A 17496-nucleotide genomic window follows, 5' to 3' on the forward strand; every position below is an offset into this window, starting at 1 on the left:
ATTGTTCAGTGAACACAAACCCTATAATGAACTCACTTCTCTGTTAAGACTTGATTCTGCAAACACATAGGCAAGTGAGTAACTTACTTACTCAAAAAATACTACAGAAGTAATGGGGAGTAGCTTGTGAGTGAAATGGCTCTTCCCTGCGTACGTGTTCTTGCAGGATGGGGCCCTTCATGATGGGCAGCATTCCAAGTCTAGCTGGACTTTCCCATCACACTGTGCTGTTTGTATAAGTGCCATTTCCTTTCTTGGGTCAATGTAAATAAGCCACGGTGGTATTGCTAATGTCGGGCTAGGTCCTGGAATAGGTTTTATGGGGCTGGATTTCCTCCTTTTTGAGTCCTGTTGGTGCCCAGTTTCAGGATCAGTTTACCCCTCACATGATAATTGTCTCTCTATCAAAATACATAGACTTAATTATAAAACTTTTTTTTATGATGATGTGAAAAATCCATTTCTCCTTAAATTCAGGATTCTCATCTCATTCCCCCTCCTTCCCCCCCTCCCCCCCCCCCCGATAAGCTGATGAGCTTGAAGCACAAGAAGTGGAGCAGAGGGTGCTTCCGTCTTAAATGTGCTTATTTAGAAGTGATTGTTATAGATGATTTAGGTATGTGTGTTTTTGTTTTTGTTTTTATTTTATTTTATTTTTTTTTAGTCCACCAGTGTTCATAGCATGGCTTGTTTAAATGGTGGGCCCAAACATTCAAACCCAGGTGTCTAAATTTAGGCACCCAAAGAGAAGTTTGGTTTGACTTTCTTTTCCCCACCTCCCCCTCAAATGCTGAACAACTGCACTTTGGGGCTTCAGTATTTTCATGATAGGCAGATAGCAAGTTATTAATACACATCTGTGCAATGAATACCACAGCTCTGTATGGACCTGACTTAGTACGCTCCTTTTAGGGAAGTCTGCACTGGGGGGGGGGAGTTGCAGGACCAATGTCCAGTGCAGTTAAAACATATCAGAGGGGTTAGTCTGTATCTGTGTTTGTAATTAAAACATAGTTATCTACGTATTTCTCTACTAGCTATTATCTGAACAGTGACAAAACCATGGGGCTCGGGGGAAATGCTTGTGTGAGAAATTGGAAAGGAATAGCATGGCCGCTGGAGGAAACTGATTTTTATGACAATTCTGTTATCTGAATAGTACAAAAGCACCTTTTTGTAAGCTGAACCCTGATGAACAGCAACCAAAGTGCAGGGCCATAGACTCTCCCAGCCAATTCACACCCCAACTCATCCTAAATGGTAGACCAACCCACAGAGCAAAGTGCAGAACAAAACCCATTTGCTGTCTCCAAAGAGTGAGCAAAGTCCACAAAGAACAGCTCAGCGCTGAGGAGCTGCCAATAGCCATGAAAACCCTGAAATGTGGAACGGCAGCTGGTATGTCTAGCACACTATTCCTCTGTTTTAGGATGAGAGAACAGATGTGGCTGCTTGACTTTTCCAGTTCCTTCTAGAGACTATGCAGATAACCCAGGTTGCACTACTCAAACCATATGAAGACCCTAACTGCAAGACATTATTGCCCAATATCCTTTGTTCAACTTGCAAGTTATGTGAACAGAGGAGAATGGGTAGGACAGTTCTAATAGTTGAAGGGTTTTTCTCCCCAGGATGTTCATGCTGTTCCCAGGCTGTAAATCTAATGCAATACATTGAAGATGGCTTTGAAACCTGTAAAACTACCAAGGCTGTATATCTTTTTTCATTTTTTTAAATTTTTTGACACTATCGTATGTCTGCTGAAACTTGCAAAAATTTGAGAAATAGCAAGATGGTCCAGGTCCTCTCTCTGCTTGAGAATCGATGTTTCTTTGTCGAGTTGGATAGTCAGAAAAGTTGATGATGTACTCAATAGAATGGCCTGCCCCCACATTCAGTGCTCTCACCTTTGCTGCTTATTGTATACACCAAATGACCAACCAGAACTCCCTGATGTGTGAAGATTCATTTGTGCAGAAGATGTTTGCATTGCTACCTGCCAAGAAAGATTGGGACATTGAGTGCATTTTAACTGGTGCCTTGAGTACACAATGAAAATACTATTGCACATAGTTTCTGAATGCCTCCCTAGTAAGACAAAAGTGTGAAGGGCCAGATTAACCCACCACTGGGCCATAGGCAAACACACACTTAAGGGTTGCAGTGCAAACTGTGACAAACTCATTATACCAAACACACGTCTTATATTTCACCTTAGAGGATATTTATCCATAAAGATATCTACAGACAGCTCATAACTTGTTAAGGCTTGGAGCCATTGTGAAATGTACATACGGGTAATATTTCAGGAACAATGTGTTTGGAGTAACAATTAGTCATTACGGATAATATGTCTTGGTGATGGCCTATTAGGCAGGAGGCAGTTGTCACCCTGCCATCCTCATCTGGTGATGCAACGCGAGGCTCAGTTGTTTAGGCTTGTTTAATACCAAGAGTTTCAATGGAAAGCCACCAGAGACAGCTGCAAACAATCAAAACCTCTTGAAGGTAAAAAATGAATATTAGGGCAAACTCCATTTGATTATATCTATAAATAGGAACAAGACTATTTCAGTATAACAGAGAGGGAGGACAGCCTCTGCATCCATTCACTGAGGAAAGCAGGGATGTTCTCATGGAAAAACTGGATCCTGGTTCTTGTGAAGCCATCCAGTTCTGCAACTGAACTTGGGGTGGGGGGAACCCTACTTTATTAAATAGGAAAGGTAACTATTAATAAAGTGTAGACCCAGATTCACTTCTTATGCTTTTTGTTTTGTGTTGTAACTATTTGTTTCCACCAACCTTTCTTGTTTCTACTTAAATCTTTTATTCTTTCTTAAATAAAACTGGTTTGTTAGAAGTGCTCACAAGTGCTGTGTAGTTTTTCAGTAGCTGTGGTTTAAAGGAAAACTAGTTAATTGGGGCACACTGCTTCCATGGAGGCAGAGGATCCAGGATTTCTGTGAGTAGCTTGTGTTAGGGGCTGGATATCACAGGGAAATGCTTCAAAGGGACTAGAAGGTCAGAGTACACACCTTGTTAACCTGCAAGGTGAGGACAGGGCTGGCATAGCCCAGAGGAAAGTGCTTGAGTGGGTGAAAGGCTGGTGGTGGTAGGGAGTTGCAGCCGCTATGTTCCTTGAGGCAATTTAGCCCGGCAATTTTTCATGAGTTTCCCTGAAGACGATCTTATGCACCAAGCAGCCTCTGCTGACAGAAACTTCAGTAAGGAGGGGAAAAAATGCTGAAAATCATGACGGGTGTGTGTATAGTTATTACTTTTTTCCAAAAGCTACCTGTTGCACCAGATCTACCCACAAAACAGGGCAATAGGGAGGCATGTGCATTCTGGTTGCTTTGTGGCATTCTGTGTGTGCGTCTGAGCAAACTGTCCTATAATTGGTGTAAGCAGCCTCCCAGCATGGATAGTCAGACTTTCCTAAGTATAATCAAGGCATGAGGCATTTTTATTTTCTTCATCTTCAGAAGAAGCAGCAAAGAATCCTGTGGCCCCTTATAGACTAAGAGACGTTTTGGAGCATGAGCTTTCGTGGGTGAATACCCACTTCGTCAGATGCACGTAGTGGAAATTTCCAGGGGCAGGTATATGTATGCAGGCAAGCTAGAGATAATGAGGTTATTTCAATCGGGGAGGATGAGGCCCTGTTCTAGCAGTTGAGGGTGTGAAAACCAAGGGAGGAGAAACTGGTTTTGTAGTTTGCAAGCCATTCACAGTCTTTGTTTAATCCTGAGCTGATGGTGTCAAATTTGCAGATGAACTGAAGCTCAGCAGTTTCTCTTTGAAGTCTGGTCCTGAAGTTTTTTTGCTGCAGGATGGCCACCTTAAGGTCTGCTATAGTGTGGCCAGGGAGGTTGAAGTGTTCTCCTACAGGTTTTTGTATATTGTCATTCCTAATATCTGACTTGTGTCCGTTTATCCTTTTCCTAATCAGATGGTGGAAGGGAGGAAAAAACCCAAGCTGAAATGCAGAGTTTAGAAATGCAGGCACAGAACTAAATGCTGCCTCATTGCTTACTGAAAGTCTTCCTTTCACCTGTTTAATGCAGTATGAAATACTTCCTTATCCTGATCTCGTGTACAATCGTTGTGTTTTTGGCCTCCATGCGCTGGCAGAGGCCAGCTGAAAATCAGATCAAGGGAGAGATTTCAGAGGCTCGGTCTGACCTGAAACTTCTATCACCAGAAAAATACAAGTCCTTGTTTATCTACAATGGAATTTGGTAAGTTCCCTTGCTGATGTGAACAGCTTCAATTGCTCTTGTAGCTAGATTTTTTGCAAATACTGCCAAAGGAAAAGGTTTGCTAATATTTGTTTGGATTGTTAAATTTGCTCCAGCTGTTAATGCCCATATTGCAGAAAGTTAATTTCAGGTTTGGGATTATGAGGATTTGCACTAGTTGCCTATTTCTTCTGATCCAGGGATACAAATCACAGGATCTTTGAGACTAACTGAAGCATCTGGGTTGTTAGACGCTTGTTATAAATTGGTTACGAACAAGCTACAGACCAAAATTATTTGCAAAAATTAATTCTGCAAATAAAGTTGACTGACAGACTTGAGAAAATTTGCAAATTTTGTTCACGGGGCTGGGAGGAGGGATACAAGGAACAATTTAACTGAGGCCTGGTCTACACCACGCGTTTTAAACCAAATTTAGCAGCCGTCCACACAACGAGGCCCTGTATATTGATATAAAGGGCTCTTTAAACCGGTTTCTGTACTCCTCCCCGACGAGAGGAGTAGCGCTGAAATCGGTATTGCCATGTCAGATTAGGGTTAGTGTGGCCACAAATCGACGGTATTGGCCTCTGGGCGGTATCCCACAGTGCACCATTGCTTTCCAGAGTGGTCACAATCTGAACTTGGATGCACTGCCCAGGTATACAGGAAAAGCCCCGCGAACTTTTGAATTTCATTTCCTGTTTGCCTTGCGTGGAGCTCTGATCAGCATGGGTGGCGATGCAGTCCCAAATCCAAAAAGAGCTCCAGCATGGACCGTACGGGAGATACTGGATCTGATCACTGTATGGGGAGACAAATCTGTTCTATCAGAGCTCCGTTACAGAAGATGAAATGACAAAGCATTTGAAAAAATCTCCAGGCTATGATACAGAGTTCACAGCACAGTGCTGTGTGACAAGCATAACGGAAAGCCAAAGAATCAAATGGACGCTCATGGAGGGAGGGAAGGGGGACTGAGGACTCGAGCTATCCTACAGTTTCTGCAGTCTCCGAAAAGCATTTGCATTCTTGGCTGAGCTCCCAATGGCTGAAGGGTCAAAAACATTGTCACCAGTAGTTCAGAGAATGTCGTCAATTTACCCCCACTCCTCCCTCAAAGAAAAGGGAAAAAATCATTTCTTGCCACTTTTCAATGTCACCGTATGTCTACTGGATGCTGCTGGTAAATGAGGTGCTGCAGCGCTAAACAACAGCATCCTCTCCCCTCCCTTCCCCGGTGGCAGACGGTACAGTACAGTACAAAATGACTGAGCCATCCTCGTCATCATCCTGTGAGTGCTCCTGGCTGGCCTCTGTAAAAATGGGAATGACTCCCTGTCATTCCTGGCAGATGGTACAAAATGCTGGGTAACCGTCCTCATAGCAGCTGGAGCCTGAGCTCCATCAGCCGCCACCCCCTCCCACCCTTTGGTGTCTAAAGAAAAGATTCTGTACTCCCTGGACTATCATAGCAGCTGGAGGCTACCTCTTTCTCACTTTGACTTTTTAGTGAGATAGTGTTTCTTATTCCTGCATTCTTTATTACTTCATCACACAAATGGGGGGACACTGCCACGGAAGCCCAGGAGGGGTGTGGGAGGAGGGAAGCAACGGGTGGGCTTGTTGCAGGGGCACCTCCTAGGATGGCATGGAGCTCATCATTTCTGCGGGATCTCTGGGGCTCTGACCCGGAGCGGCTGTGCTCTCTAGTAGACTTGCCCCATATTCTAGGCAAGACTGACTCCAGTTTTAGACAAAACATAAAGAAGGGAATGACCCAGGGAGTCATTCCCATTTTTGTCCATGCGCCCCCGGCCAACCTCAGTGAGGCCAGCCAGGAGCACCCATGACAGCAGCAGATGGTACAAAATGCTTGATAACCGTCTTCACCAATTGCAAATGGTACAAAATGATTGAAAACCGTCATCTCATCGCCAAATTACAATGGCAGACAGTGCAATAGGGATGGTAACCATCTCTGCTACCTTGCAAAGGCAAATGAATGCTGCTGTGTAGCACTGCAGTACCTCCTCTGTCAGCAGCATCCAGTACACGTACAGGGACAGTGACAAAAGGCAAAACAGGCTCCATGGTTGCCATGCTATGGCATCTGCCAGGGCAATCCAGGGAAAAAGGGTGCGAAATGATTGTCTGCCGTTGTTTTCATGGAGGAAGGATTGAGTGACATTTACCCAGAATCACCCACAACACTTTTTGCACCATCATGCATTGGGATCTCAACCCAGAATTCCAATGGGTGGGGGAGACTGTGGGAACTATGGGATAGCTACGGGATAGCTACCCACAGTGCAACGCTCCAGAAATCGACGTTAGCGTCGGTACATGGACGCACACTGCCGAATTATTGTGCTTTGTGTGGCCGCGTGCACTCAACTTTGTACAATCTGTTTTACAAAACCGATTTATGTAAAATCGGAATAATCCTGTAGTATACCCTGAATCAATTATTCCTTTGGTTCTATCTAGTCAATCACAGCAATTAGAACTGTAATGGGAGGAAAAACCTTAAAAAGTGCTTAAATCCCATTGACTTTCAATGGGACTTAAGCCACTCAGGGTACATCTACACGGCAAAAAAACAAACAAATCCCAGATCCAGCAGGAGCAAGTCTCACAGCCCAGGTCTACAGATTCAGGCTGGCCCTCTGGGGCTAACAATAGCTGTAGAGACACTTCCACTGGGCTCTGAACTCAAGTGAGGGTGGGTCTCAGAGCCCAAGCTCCAGCCTGAGCAGGCATGTCTACATTGTTGTTTTTAGCCCTGTAGCGTTAGCCCAAATCTGCCAACCTGGGCTCTGGGATTTGTGGCCACAGGTAGAGTGACCAGATGTCCCTATTTTATAGGGACAGTCCTGATATTTGGGGCTTTTTCTTATATAGGCGCCTATTTTCTCCCCCCCCACACACACTCACTCTGTCTCAATTTTTCACACTTGCTGTCTGGTCACCCTAGCCACAGGTCGTCTTTTGCAGTGCAGATGTACCTTTTAGAAGCTTTTGTAGCTTTGATGCCTAAATGTTATGGTGGTTCAGAAGAGTGTCTCTTTTGAACAGAAAGGAAGTATGCTATAAACCGTTAGGAGAGGAGAATAATGATGTATCAGAGTTTTTTTTGCTGGCTCAGTAACTGAAAGAAGCAGTGCCTAAGTGCTGCTTTCCCCATGGTCATTGTTCATGATAATTAGGTGTCTACCAAATTAACAGCTGTGAAAATTGCATCACAGACTGTGAAATCTGGTCTCCAGCCGCCCAGCTCTGAAAACAGAGCGGAGAGCAGCGGTTACTGGCTGGGCATCTAGCTCTGAAGGCAGCGCTGTTGCCAGCAGCAGCGCAGAAGTAAGGGTCACAGTATTGCTACCCCTCCACCATCACCAATAGGCTACCCCCTTTTGGTTTTGAGAAACCCAATTTGAGAAACACAGCAGAAAATCCCACATTTTTGTTGGTGAGTCATGGCATAAATAGCAAACTTCATGCAGGGCTGGCTCCAGACACCAGCGAACGAAGCAGGTGCTTGGGGCGGCACGTCCGGGTCTTCAGCGGCAATTCGGCAGCGGGTCCCTCAGTCCCTCTCGGAGCGAAGAACCCGCCACCAAATTGCCTCCGAGAAATGAAGTAGCACGCTTGAGCTGCCACCTAAATGCCACCGAGCGTGGCTTTTTTTTTTTTCCTTCGCTGCTTGCAAATTTGCTAACACATCCATGAAGTTTGCTATTTATGCCATGATCAATCTGCAAAAAATGTGGGATTTCTCCACGATTTTAAGTAGATCCTTCATGATTGATGCAATAATAGCTAGGTAGAAATGGGATTCAAATTAATTTTTCTTTCCTCTGCCCTGTTGTTGTCTTGCAAAATAGCAGCTGCTCTCTCTCTCCACCACGTGGCTCAGCTGCATCTTTGTTTTCACACAGCACCTAATGGGCCCAAGAGAAATGAAGAATAAACGATAACAGGAGACAAATTGATCCCTCCTGTTCACTTTGGTCTTTCCTGTTCTCTGCCTGTGACGCACACTAGTTTAGCTTTCTGAGGGCTATGATACTTTGGTCTAATTCTGGTTGTTGAGGTGGGGGTGGCTGAGTGGTGTTTAGTGCCTTGTAAATAGGGCTGGCATGCATGCATACATACATAGGTCAGGGTAGATGATCTTATGATCCTGTTTGGCCTTAAACTCTCACTTCATTCCTGAAAATGAGCCTTAAGTGCTGGCCTTTTATTTTACAAGCAATTTGAAAACAGAGCTACAGCTTCCTCCCAGAAATCTATTCGTCGGGGCAGCTCTATGTATTTTTCCGCCCCAAGCATGGCAGTCAGGTGGCTTTCTGTAGCATGCCTGCGGGAGGCCCACTGGTCCCGTGCCTTCAGCATACCCACCACTGAATTGCTGCCGAAGCTGTGGGACCAGCAGACCTCCCGCAGGCATGCCACCGAAGGCCGCCTGACTGCTGCCCTCACGGCGACTAGCAGGAGGCTGCCCCAGGCACACGCTTGGTGCGCTGGTGCATGGAGCCGCCCCTGTACAGGGGTTCTCAAACTTCATTGCACTGTGACCTCCTTCTGACAACAAAAATTACTTCACGACTCCAGGAGGCGAGGACTGAAGTCTGAGCCCACCCGAGCCACCCTGTCCCAGGCAGGGGGGTGGGTGTAACCTGAGCCCCACCACCCAGGGCTGAAGGCAGGGCCATCCTTAGTCATATGCAGCATATTTAGCTGCATAGGGCACCCAAAAAATGTGGGGCACCATTCCCCTCACTGGCCGTGACTGGAATCCTCTCTCTTCTCCAGCCCCTCCTCCACGCCCCCAACCCCACACCCTCCCTCACTCGCTTCTCAGCTGGCTCTGCTTCCCTGGCCCCAGGGAGCCCAGAGTGGTGTGGACGGTCACTGGCGGTGTGGCGGCCTGGCCCACTGCTGCCTGGAGCAGAGTCCCTGCCTGCCTGCATCGCTTGGTCTCTGATTGGGGGCCCCGGCCAGGACAGGAGGAGCCAAACTACCACATGAGTTAGCAGGGGGAGCCGGGCTGAATGGCAGGATGGGGGGGGACTTAAAGTGATAGGGAAGTGAGAGAGACAGTGAGCGCACTAACACACACACACACACACAATCTCTCACACGCACATACACTCTGCCTCTCACGAGTCACAGTCCCCCAATACAGATTCTCACACACACAGTTTCATATGCCCCAACACACACTGTCAGACAGTCACACAGTCCCCCCAACACACACTCACACACACACACACACACACACACACACACACACACACACTGTCTCACACACACTGGCTGTCTCTCATTACACATGTGCGCACACACACACACACTTGTGGTGGTGGTGGTGGTGTTGTTACTGCTTGGTGCTTCCTGTTAAAATGCTCCCGGTTAGCCAGGAGTGGCAAGGAGCTGCAGGAGGGCTGTGGGCTCTGGCAAGATGCAGCCCCCATGTGACAGCTCAAAACCCACCTTGAGCCACCGCCTTGTTTGCTCTTACGGCTAGTAAAAAGTGGTAGGGCTTGGGGGATTGGTGGCTGGAAATGTGGAGTCCTTCACTTCAAGGTCTCTGGACTGAATCCATGCCAGGCTGGTATCAAGTGAAAATACTTTCCATGTGAATTCTCTTCAATGGCCTCAGTGAGATGAGACAGTACGTCTGAAGCCGGTTCTCAGGAACTCTCTTTATATGTCTGAAGACAACCTCACTGCTACAACTGGCATTAGTTGGCGTAAGAATTGAGTGAGCCATTGAGAAGACTGTCATTCCTATTGACCCTTCCAGTCAGGGCTGAGGCAGGGTGGGTTGAAGAAGCCACCCTACTGCTGTTTGACCTCTACCTGCTTTTGGAAGGTCTCACCTTCCAGCACTTTATATGCTAAGGTCCAGATTTTCCAAAAAGATCAATGTCCAACATGCCGAACTCTGCACTGAGTGCTCTGGAAAGTCTGACCACTTCCTCAGGGACCTAGGTGGGTGCTGAGATCTCTTGAAAAAATTTGGCCTCAGTAGAGAGACACCGAAGAAACCTCACGTGTACTTTATCAGGTAGAAGTGTGCAATGGACAGCAGCTCCAATTTCTCTCCTGCCTGGGCTGGGATGGGCCTACTAGTGTACTCACAAGCCAAGCTCTGCCCACCTGCCAAGCTCCCCCTAGGTGAGATGCCAAAACAAGGCTAAAAGCCTGCTCGGAGCACATCATATGCACCTTGTTTTCCTGTCTTGCCTGCCCTACTTTCCAGTGACAGAGGTACTGATGCTGACACTAAACTTGCAATTAATAGGCTTCTATTTTCAGTTGTGCTGACCCTGTAGGGGCAATTCTCTCAGAACTATTCTCTCGGGCTGCCTGCAGATGCAGGAGACCATGCCACATGACTCTGTGCTTCTCCACCATTAGCAGTTTATCTTTGTAATGCTGACACTTTTTTTTTTTTTTTTCTTCTTTTAAAACAAAAGCTCCAACTCCGGAGCACAGGATGGCCCCATCCAATAAAAGTACCAATTTGCTGAATAACCGTGTACCCTCCCAGTTCAATTCCTGCCTTCTTACTCTCTCAGCGATTGTGCTGCAAAGCACTGACTGTGCCCCATAAAAGTTAAGCAAACAATCAGCAATACACTCAGCAGAAGTGCCAGGTAATTGCATTACCCAAGTACAGCAAGAGGGGTGCCAACCCTATAAAATGTCTGAGCGCAACCGTCAACTATTTGTACCAAGCTGCACTGCACAGCAGAGGCTGAGAAAGTGGTACAGAGACTGAAGCCTTTCTGCGTGTGTGTGTTTTCCCATCCCCCCTGGCTTCTGTGCTGAGTATCAGCAAAAAGAACACACCTACAAAGGTAGAGGGGAGACACACACAAGGGAAGTGTAAATTTAGGAAGGAGAGAGGGACCATATGAAGGACAGAGTGAAATGAGTTGGCTTGCAAAGCAGGCAGCAGAGCAGGAACGGGAGACAGTCCATAAACAGCAAGAGACAAGAAGCAGACTGAGGGCTTGTCTACATCACAAAGTTGCAGCGCTGGTGAGGGGGTTACAGCGCTGCAACTTAGGAGGTGTACACATCTGCAGGGCATCACCAGCGCTGCAACTCCCTGTTTGCAGCGCTGGCCGTACTCCCGTTTTGTCTCGGGTGTAGAGGATCCAGCGCTGGTGATCCAGCGCTGGTAATCAAGTGTAGACACTTACCAGCGCTTTTCTTGACCTCCGTGGAATAAGCAGGTATCCCAGTATACCTGAGGAAGCCTCTCTGGTAATCAAGCAGGTCTCCTTCCCTGCGGTTTGCTCCGGTGTTCTCCGAATCCTCCCCCAAGCGGGTCTCCTTCCCTGCGGTTTGCAGGGGGGTTCGGGGAACGCGAGAGCAAACCGCGGGGAAGCAGGTCTCCTTCCCCGGTTTGCTCTCGCGTTCCCCGAACCCCTGTGCAAGCAGGTCTCCTTCCCCGGTTTGCTCTCGCGTTCCCCGAACCCCCTGCAAACCGCGGGGAAGGAGACCTGCTTGCTCGGGGGTTCGGGGAACGCGAGAGCAAACCGGGGAAGGAGACCTGCTTCCCCGCGGTTTGCTCTCGCGTTCCCCGAACCCCAGAGCAAGCAGGTCTCCTTCCCCGCGGTTTGCAGGGGGGTTCGGGGAACGCGAGAGCAAACCGCGGGGAAGGAGACCTGCTTGCTCGGGGGTTCGGGGAACGCGAGAGCAAACCGCGGGGAAGCAGGTCTCCTTCCCCGGTTTGCTCTCGCGTTCCCCAAACCCCCCTTGAAGCCGCCCAACAGCGCTGCAGTGTGGCCACATCTAACACCACTTGCAGCACTGGTTGCTGTAAGTGTGGCCACTCTGCAGCGCTGGCCCTATACAGCTGTACTAATACAGCTGTAACAACCAGCGCTGCAAAATTGTAGATGTAGACATACCCTTAGATGAGCAGAAGAAGTAGGTTTATGCAACACCCATCTTTATCATGTCACAGAGCTTGAAAAGCACTCTAGATCCTATGAATGCAGTAGTAGTGAAATGCAGCCACTTCTGGGGTGGAAGGCAACAGCACGCTACACGAGTAAGGGGAGGAGAGAGTGGTGTTTTGTTTTGTTTTTGTTTTTGCCCAAGGATAGTCTAGGCAAACCCCTTCTTTCTTACAAAAATACCATGGCACTTTTCCCCCCTAACTGAGGCTTAATTTGTCTTTAAGCATTGGACTTGTAGGAAGCCACCAAGATTAAAATACCAGAATTCTGCTACTGGACCTCAGTGGGGTGGCTTGGCTTTCATTTATGCTGGTGGTTAGGTGTAATGTACCTGCACATTCAAACTTGCCACTACATCGTTGTTGTCAAATACCTTTCTAGTGTGCAGAGTCAGTGTAGGGGTGTTAGTCTCAGGGTATTAGTGAGACAAGGTTGATGAGGTGTAATATATTTTACTGGACCAACTTCTGTTGGGGAATCTTTCATCTGGTGAAAGCTATTACCTCACCCACCTTGTTTCTCTAAATTCCTGTATACAAAGAGCTTCCACACCCACAAGAGTGATTAAGTGGGTGTAGCACGCAGTGCCTGCATGGGGTTGGTGTAGCAGGGAATGTGATGTAGCAGGAGGGTTCTGGGGGCAATGAAGTGGAATGGGAGGCAGGTTACAATATCTGGAGGAGGTGGGGGAAGAAGAAGTAGGCTGTGGAGTCAGCCGTAGAACAGGTATTTATTGCTGAGGGTCAACTTGCTCACCTCCAACCAACAAAGCTGGTCTTGTAACTTCTCAGTGGACTCCAAGAGCACCCTAAGGGCTATCAAGTCTGCCAGCCAAGGGACCTGCAAATAGATCTATTCCCAGAAAGAGGAAGCTCAGACACCAGCCCCTCCATGCAAACCCAAGTGCATGTAGTTCCCCTATTGTCTCTGTTCACCTCTGACAATGGAAAAGAGGCAGCTGGGCAGCTCGCTGGGGCTTTATTGCTAACAGCTTGCTGGGATTTACTGTTTCTTGACCCCCGTTCTTGCAGGGAGACAATGAAGCCGGGTGTCTCTCAATCTCCATCAAGTGTCCAGTTTTTCCCATAATCCCTGAGGCACATGTCCATGTGGTTGCTTGTTTTGCTGTTTGGGCTGGTGGTGGTTAGAGAGAGAGAGAGGGTTGAATTTGACTTGACCCAGTTTCTGGGATGAGAGGGGGCTCTTTCCCTCTCTGTTCTGGATTTTAAGTGGGTTTGTAGCTTCCCTCCTCCTTGTGTTCTGTCCCTATCCCTTCTGCATGCTGGATAGGAGGGCGGTGGTCACCTCTCTTAGGTGCTGGGAAGATGGCCCCAGTCTGTCATTACCAGAAACTCTCTCCTCCACCAGGGAGTGGAATCTTGCAACATTGCTCCCTTCTGCATGGGGAGGAGGCATCCAGCAAGACAGATTAGGTGACTTTTCTGAGATCGCAGAGAGCCTGTGGCAGATCTAGGAATAGAACCTGGATCTCCTGACACCCAGTTCAGTATTTTTTAGGGTTCTCTCCTTCTCAGTTTGGAAAGGAGGTGGGGCACGGCCACTGGTTCTCTATCCCAAAAGTTGGCTCTGGTATTCAGAATGATGGAGGGGGCAGAGGGTGGCTTGGTTTTGTTGTTTTATGGTCCTGTAACAACCCACCCCCCTTCCTGGGGCCCTCTTGCCCTCCCCAATAAGGCTCAGAGAGGCTTCAGGGTTGTGCAACACCCAGGTCTTCACTTATTGTTGTTCCACCACTAGTGTCCATCTATATACAGCTTTATAGGTTTGGTTATCTCCCTTACAGGCAGAATCAGCCTTCAATTAGGCCTCCAGCTCACTGACTGACTTCTCCTTGGCTTCCCCCTGCCTTCTGTCTCCCTCCCAGCCTTTATAGCTCTTGGCTTGTCAGGCCAGCAGGTGGTGCCAATCCTCAGGCCGGCATCAGGCCTTTTCCATCAGCCCCAGTCTGTTTCCCCTGATTGGAGCTGACCACGCAGGGGCTGATTAGGTGCTTTTGCACCAGCACCCTGCTACGGGCCCTTACCTTGAGCTACAGCTTTCTGGGCTCTATATGTAATAAAGGACCAGTTTCTCAGCTGGCGTCAGTGGCTCTGTGCAGTTACACCAGCTGAAAATCTGACCCAAATGTCCTACAGTCCAACCCAACTTTCTTACAAAGGAAGCGACATTCACCTGCCAAGGCAGGAGGGGATCCTATTCGCGTCTTAGCTCTGGCTAAGTCACAATGTTCCCTGCCAGAGTTGAACATCCCTCAGTGCTGGGAAGGTAGCGTCCAGCTGAGATCAGAACATTGCCAGTGTGCATTTGAAACATGGGTTTCATGTCCATGGTTGGTGAGTTAGACCCATATCATTAATATATATAGACACGCCCCATATAGATATGGGACTAACCCACCAAGCTTGGCTATATGCATATTCTTTTAAGAGGGTCACAAAACAGCAGATTCTCCCAGTGTCCTTGCAGGAGCTGAGCCTTCTGGTTTTTTCTTTCTACTCAGGCTAGCTCCAAAGAATCGGTGCGAGTGCGCCAAAGCCGACCATGTGCATGTCTACCAGATGGAAGATTATATCGATAAGAAAGACCTTGCCTCAATTAAAGAGAGGCGACAGAAGGAGTTTGAGCACTATCAGAAAAGGTAAATTGGCTCCTTCTCTGCAGACTTGTTCATTCCTGGTCACCCATTGACCTCTACTGCTGTCACACTGAGGATGCACCTATTAGCCCTTTTCCCTGTCAGTGCATCCCCTAGTATCTTGTTGAGTCCAGTTCTATGTCTGCTGACATCCACAAATAGCCAGCGTCAGTGAATTTCAGGATATGTCAGACTAACACGGTGGGGGACTGGGCTGACAGAGTTCAGGGACTGTTGCTGCTTCTGAGTGGCCTTTTGTGTAGCCTTACATTGCGTTCACGGCAGGCATCCCCTCTGGAGCACTGTATGCTTTTGAAGGGCTGACCTTACCGAGGACTGCAATACTCACCTTCTAGAGAGAGGGATTCTGTAATACCAGAGTACTTACAGCTTTGACAGTAAGGTTCCTCTTGGAGGTAGCCAGCTAGAAAACTCATGCAGAGGGTGGCACCGTCAAAGGAGTGTCTGTGCTGTAAAGAACAGATGAGAGCCAAGAAACTAAACTTACAAAACATTAAAAAAATGTCAAAGGAAAAATAAAGACAACAGCTGAGCACTAGGGTGTGGACTTTAGGGAGGATTATTAGTAGCTAATATACCCATTCTCTGTGTGAAGCCAAGTGACACAAATGGGTATAAAACTTCAACCGCTAAAATGTCCATTGAATCTCCTGGAAAAGCCTGACATCACTGTTGTTGCAACCAAACATCTTGCCAACAGGTTACTTAAATAAGTTGTCATTTCCCCTGTATGCTTACCCTCTGAGGTATCGTTTTGAGTTGCTAAGGCACAAATTCTCAATCAAGCTGGGCTGTTCAGCTTGCTTTAAGAAATTGGGTGGGTGGGTTAGTTCTGAACATCATCCATTGAGCTGGATCCTGGTCCTCTGGCTGTTTTGCCACTAGCCTCAATGAGAACAGGTTTGAGTCATCTGTAGAACATCAGATATGTACTGAATACTTATTCACCTATCATGTCTAGGTTGCTATCCAAATCCAGCCCAAGGCAGTATGTTTGATAGCCAATGGCTACTGGCTGAGATTTTTCAAACTCTTAAGTAGCGTTGGGGGAAAGAAAATCTCAGCCACTGTGTATAAAGTGGTGGCCTGTTCCATTCGCATAGCAAAATATGGCTGCCCATGGCCCACTATGGGTTCTGGAGACAGAACTCCTCTGACTCAAAGGTGATTGGCTCACATCAGGACAGAGGAATGCTAGAAGTTAGTCAGGGAGGAAGTTTGCATTGTCATTGCCTGTGCTGTACCCAGTCTGTGCCTAGGGACCCTCCTGTCTCTTGACCTGTCAAGCCTGCATCTTTCCCTGATGCTAAGTTCACATGGAAAAGTCTCATGAACTGAAGCCTTGGAGTTGGGTTGAGATAAGAAGAAACAGCTGTGGAGGAAAGCAGAAATGATCCTTTCAGCTATTACCATTGGTGATGGGGTGTACAAATCGCACAGTGGGCAACAATGGATTAAGGGATTATTTTGGCTTTAGCCAGCCCCGCCCCGCCCCGCCCCGCCCCACCCCACCTGCAGCAAATGTGACATCTGCTGAAGGAATTTAAAAACACAGGGAATTAGCTCCTTTGGGTGGCAGAGAGCTGGAGCTAAGCAGACCTGCAGCCCTTAGCTCCATAGCTCCAGCAGTATAGAGCAGAGGGAAGCCTAAAGGTCTGATGCAGCTGCCCAAAGGGGCCCTCCCTGATGGAAGGTAGGACACACTCCTAGAGACAACCAGAGAGGGAAATATGCCTCTCTCCCCTGCCTGTGAACCCTGGACATGGTAACTTCCTCTTACTTATTTTGGTTTGGACTTTCCCAACAGGGGAAAACCTTGGAGTAATAGGACTGGGGGGGAGGGACCGACAGGGACGAGAGGAAGAGGCCCACGGAGGACAGCCTTAAGCAGCCTTGGTTGCCAGACCATTGGTCTGAGCCCGGTGGAGTGGGAGGGCCCAGGCTCCTCTCCCCACAACCCCCTTGGCAGTCGGGTTGTGGCCATGCTCCCCACCTGACCCTAAATGAGGATCATTATGCCATCCTAAACCACCACCACCTACCCTATATCCCTCTCTCTTTGTGAGGGTGAGTACATCTTTCTCTGATTTCCATGTATCTGTGTCTCTTGGGTCTTGTCTACGCTGGTGGTGGCAGATAGGGTACGTGTATCTGCAGTGAAAAATGGACTGAATCCATTCTGCTGTGTGTAGCTACACATGGCAGTGAAAGGCTCTGGAAGGGGGAGGCGTCACAACACTACACTCCTAAAAATAGCCATTCAGCTGTCAGAGTTACTGTGTGGGGATGCAGAGCTGTGTAGGGTGTATAGCCTAGAGTTCTGGCGTTTCTCTACTTGCTGAGGCAGTGCCTCACCGTCTACATGGCTATTTATACCTATGCTTCTTGGGCATACAATACAGTGTCTGACCTCTACATGCCACCATAAGTGTAGCCCTAGTAGCACCTAAGAACCTCGATGAAGGATCAGGATCCTGTTTTTACAAAGAAGACAGTCCCGGCTCAGAGACCTTATAATCCAGGGGTCAGCAACTTTTCCGAAGTGGTGTGCTGAATCTTCATTTATTCCCTCTAATTTAAGGTTTTGCATGCT

At 47.8% G+C, this 17496-nt stretch overlaps 2 protein-coding genes and 1 long non-coding RNA gene across 16 annotated transcripts in view; 2 read left to right on the plus strand and 1 right to left on the minus strand.

Moving 5' to 3' along the window:
- Positions 1 to 17496, plus strand: part of LOC127040693 (beta-1,4 N-acetylgalactosaminyltransferase 2-like) — a 136153-nt gene that overhangs the window by 106066 nt on the left and 12591 nt on the right. The gene's annotated exons all lie outside the window — the stretch shown is intronic.
- Positions 1 to 17496, minus strand: part of LOC127040701 (uncharacterized) — an 86563-nt gene that overhangs the window by 56385 nt on the left and 12682 nt on the right. The window lies entirely within an intron of this gene.
- The window catches only part of LOC127040692 (beta-1,4 N-acetylgalactosaminyltransferase 2-like), a 76057-nt gene that overhangs the window by 46424 nt on the left and 12137 nt on the right, over positions 1 to 17496 (plus strand). For 4 of the 12 annotated variants that reach the window (XM_050935185.1, XM_050935196.1, XM_050935195.1 and 1 more), the window contains exons 2-3: positions 4071 to 4244; positions 14748 to 14885. The exons of 6 other annotated variants lie outside the window; for them this stretch is intronic. In XM_050935185.1, coding sequence (XP_050791142.1) covers positions 4071 to 4244; positions 14748 to 14885 — 312 coding nt within the window. Of the gene's footprint in view, positions 1 to 2600; positions 2727 to 4070; positions 4245 to 14747; positions 14886 to 17496 lie in introns of those variants that run through there. 2 more of the 12 variants (XM_050935194.1, XM_050935187.1) reach the window with 2 other exon arrangements.

The sequence above is a fragment of the Gopherus flavomarginatus genome, chromosome 25 (genome assembly GCF_025201925.1).
Source record: "Gopherus flavomarginatus isolate rGopFla2 chromosome 25, rGopFla2.mat.asm, whole genome shotgun sequence".
Classification (NCBI taxonomy): domain Eukaryota; kingdom Metazoa; phylum Chordata; order Testudines; family Testudinidae; genus Gopherus; species Gopherus flavomarginatus.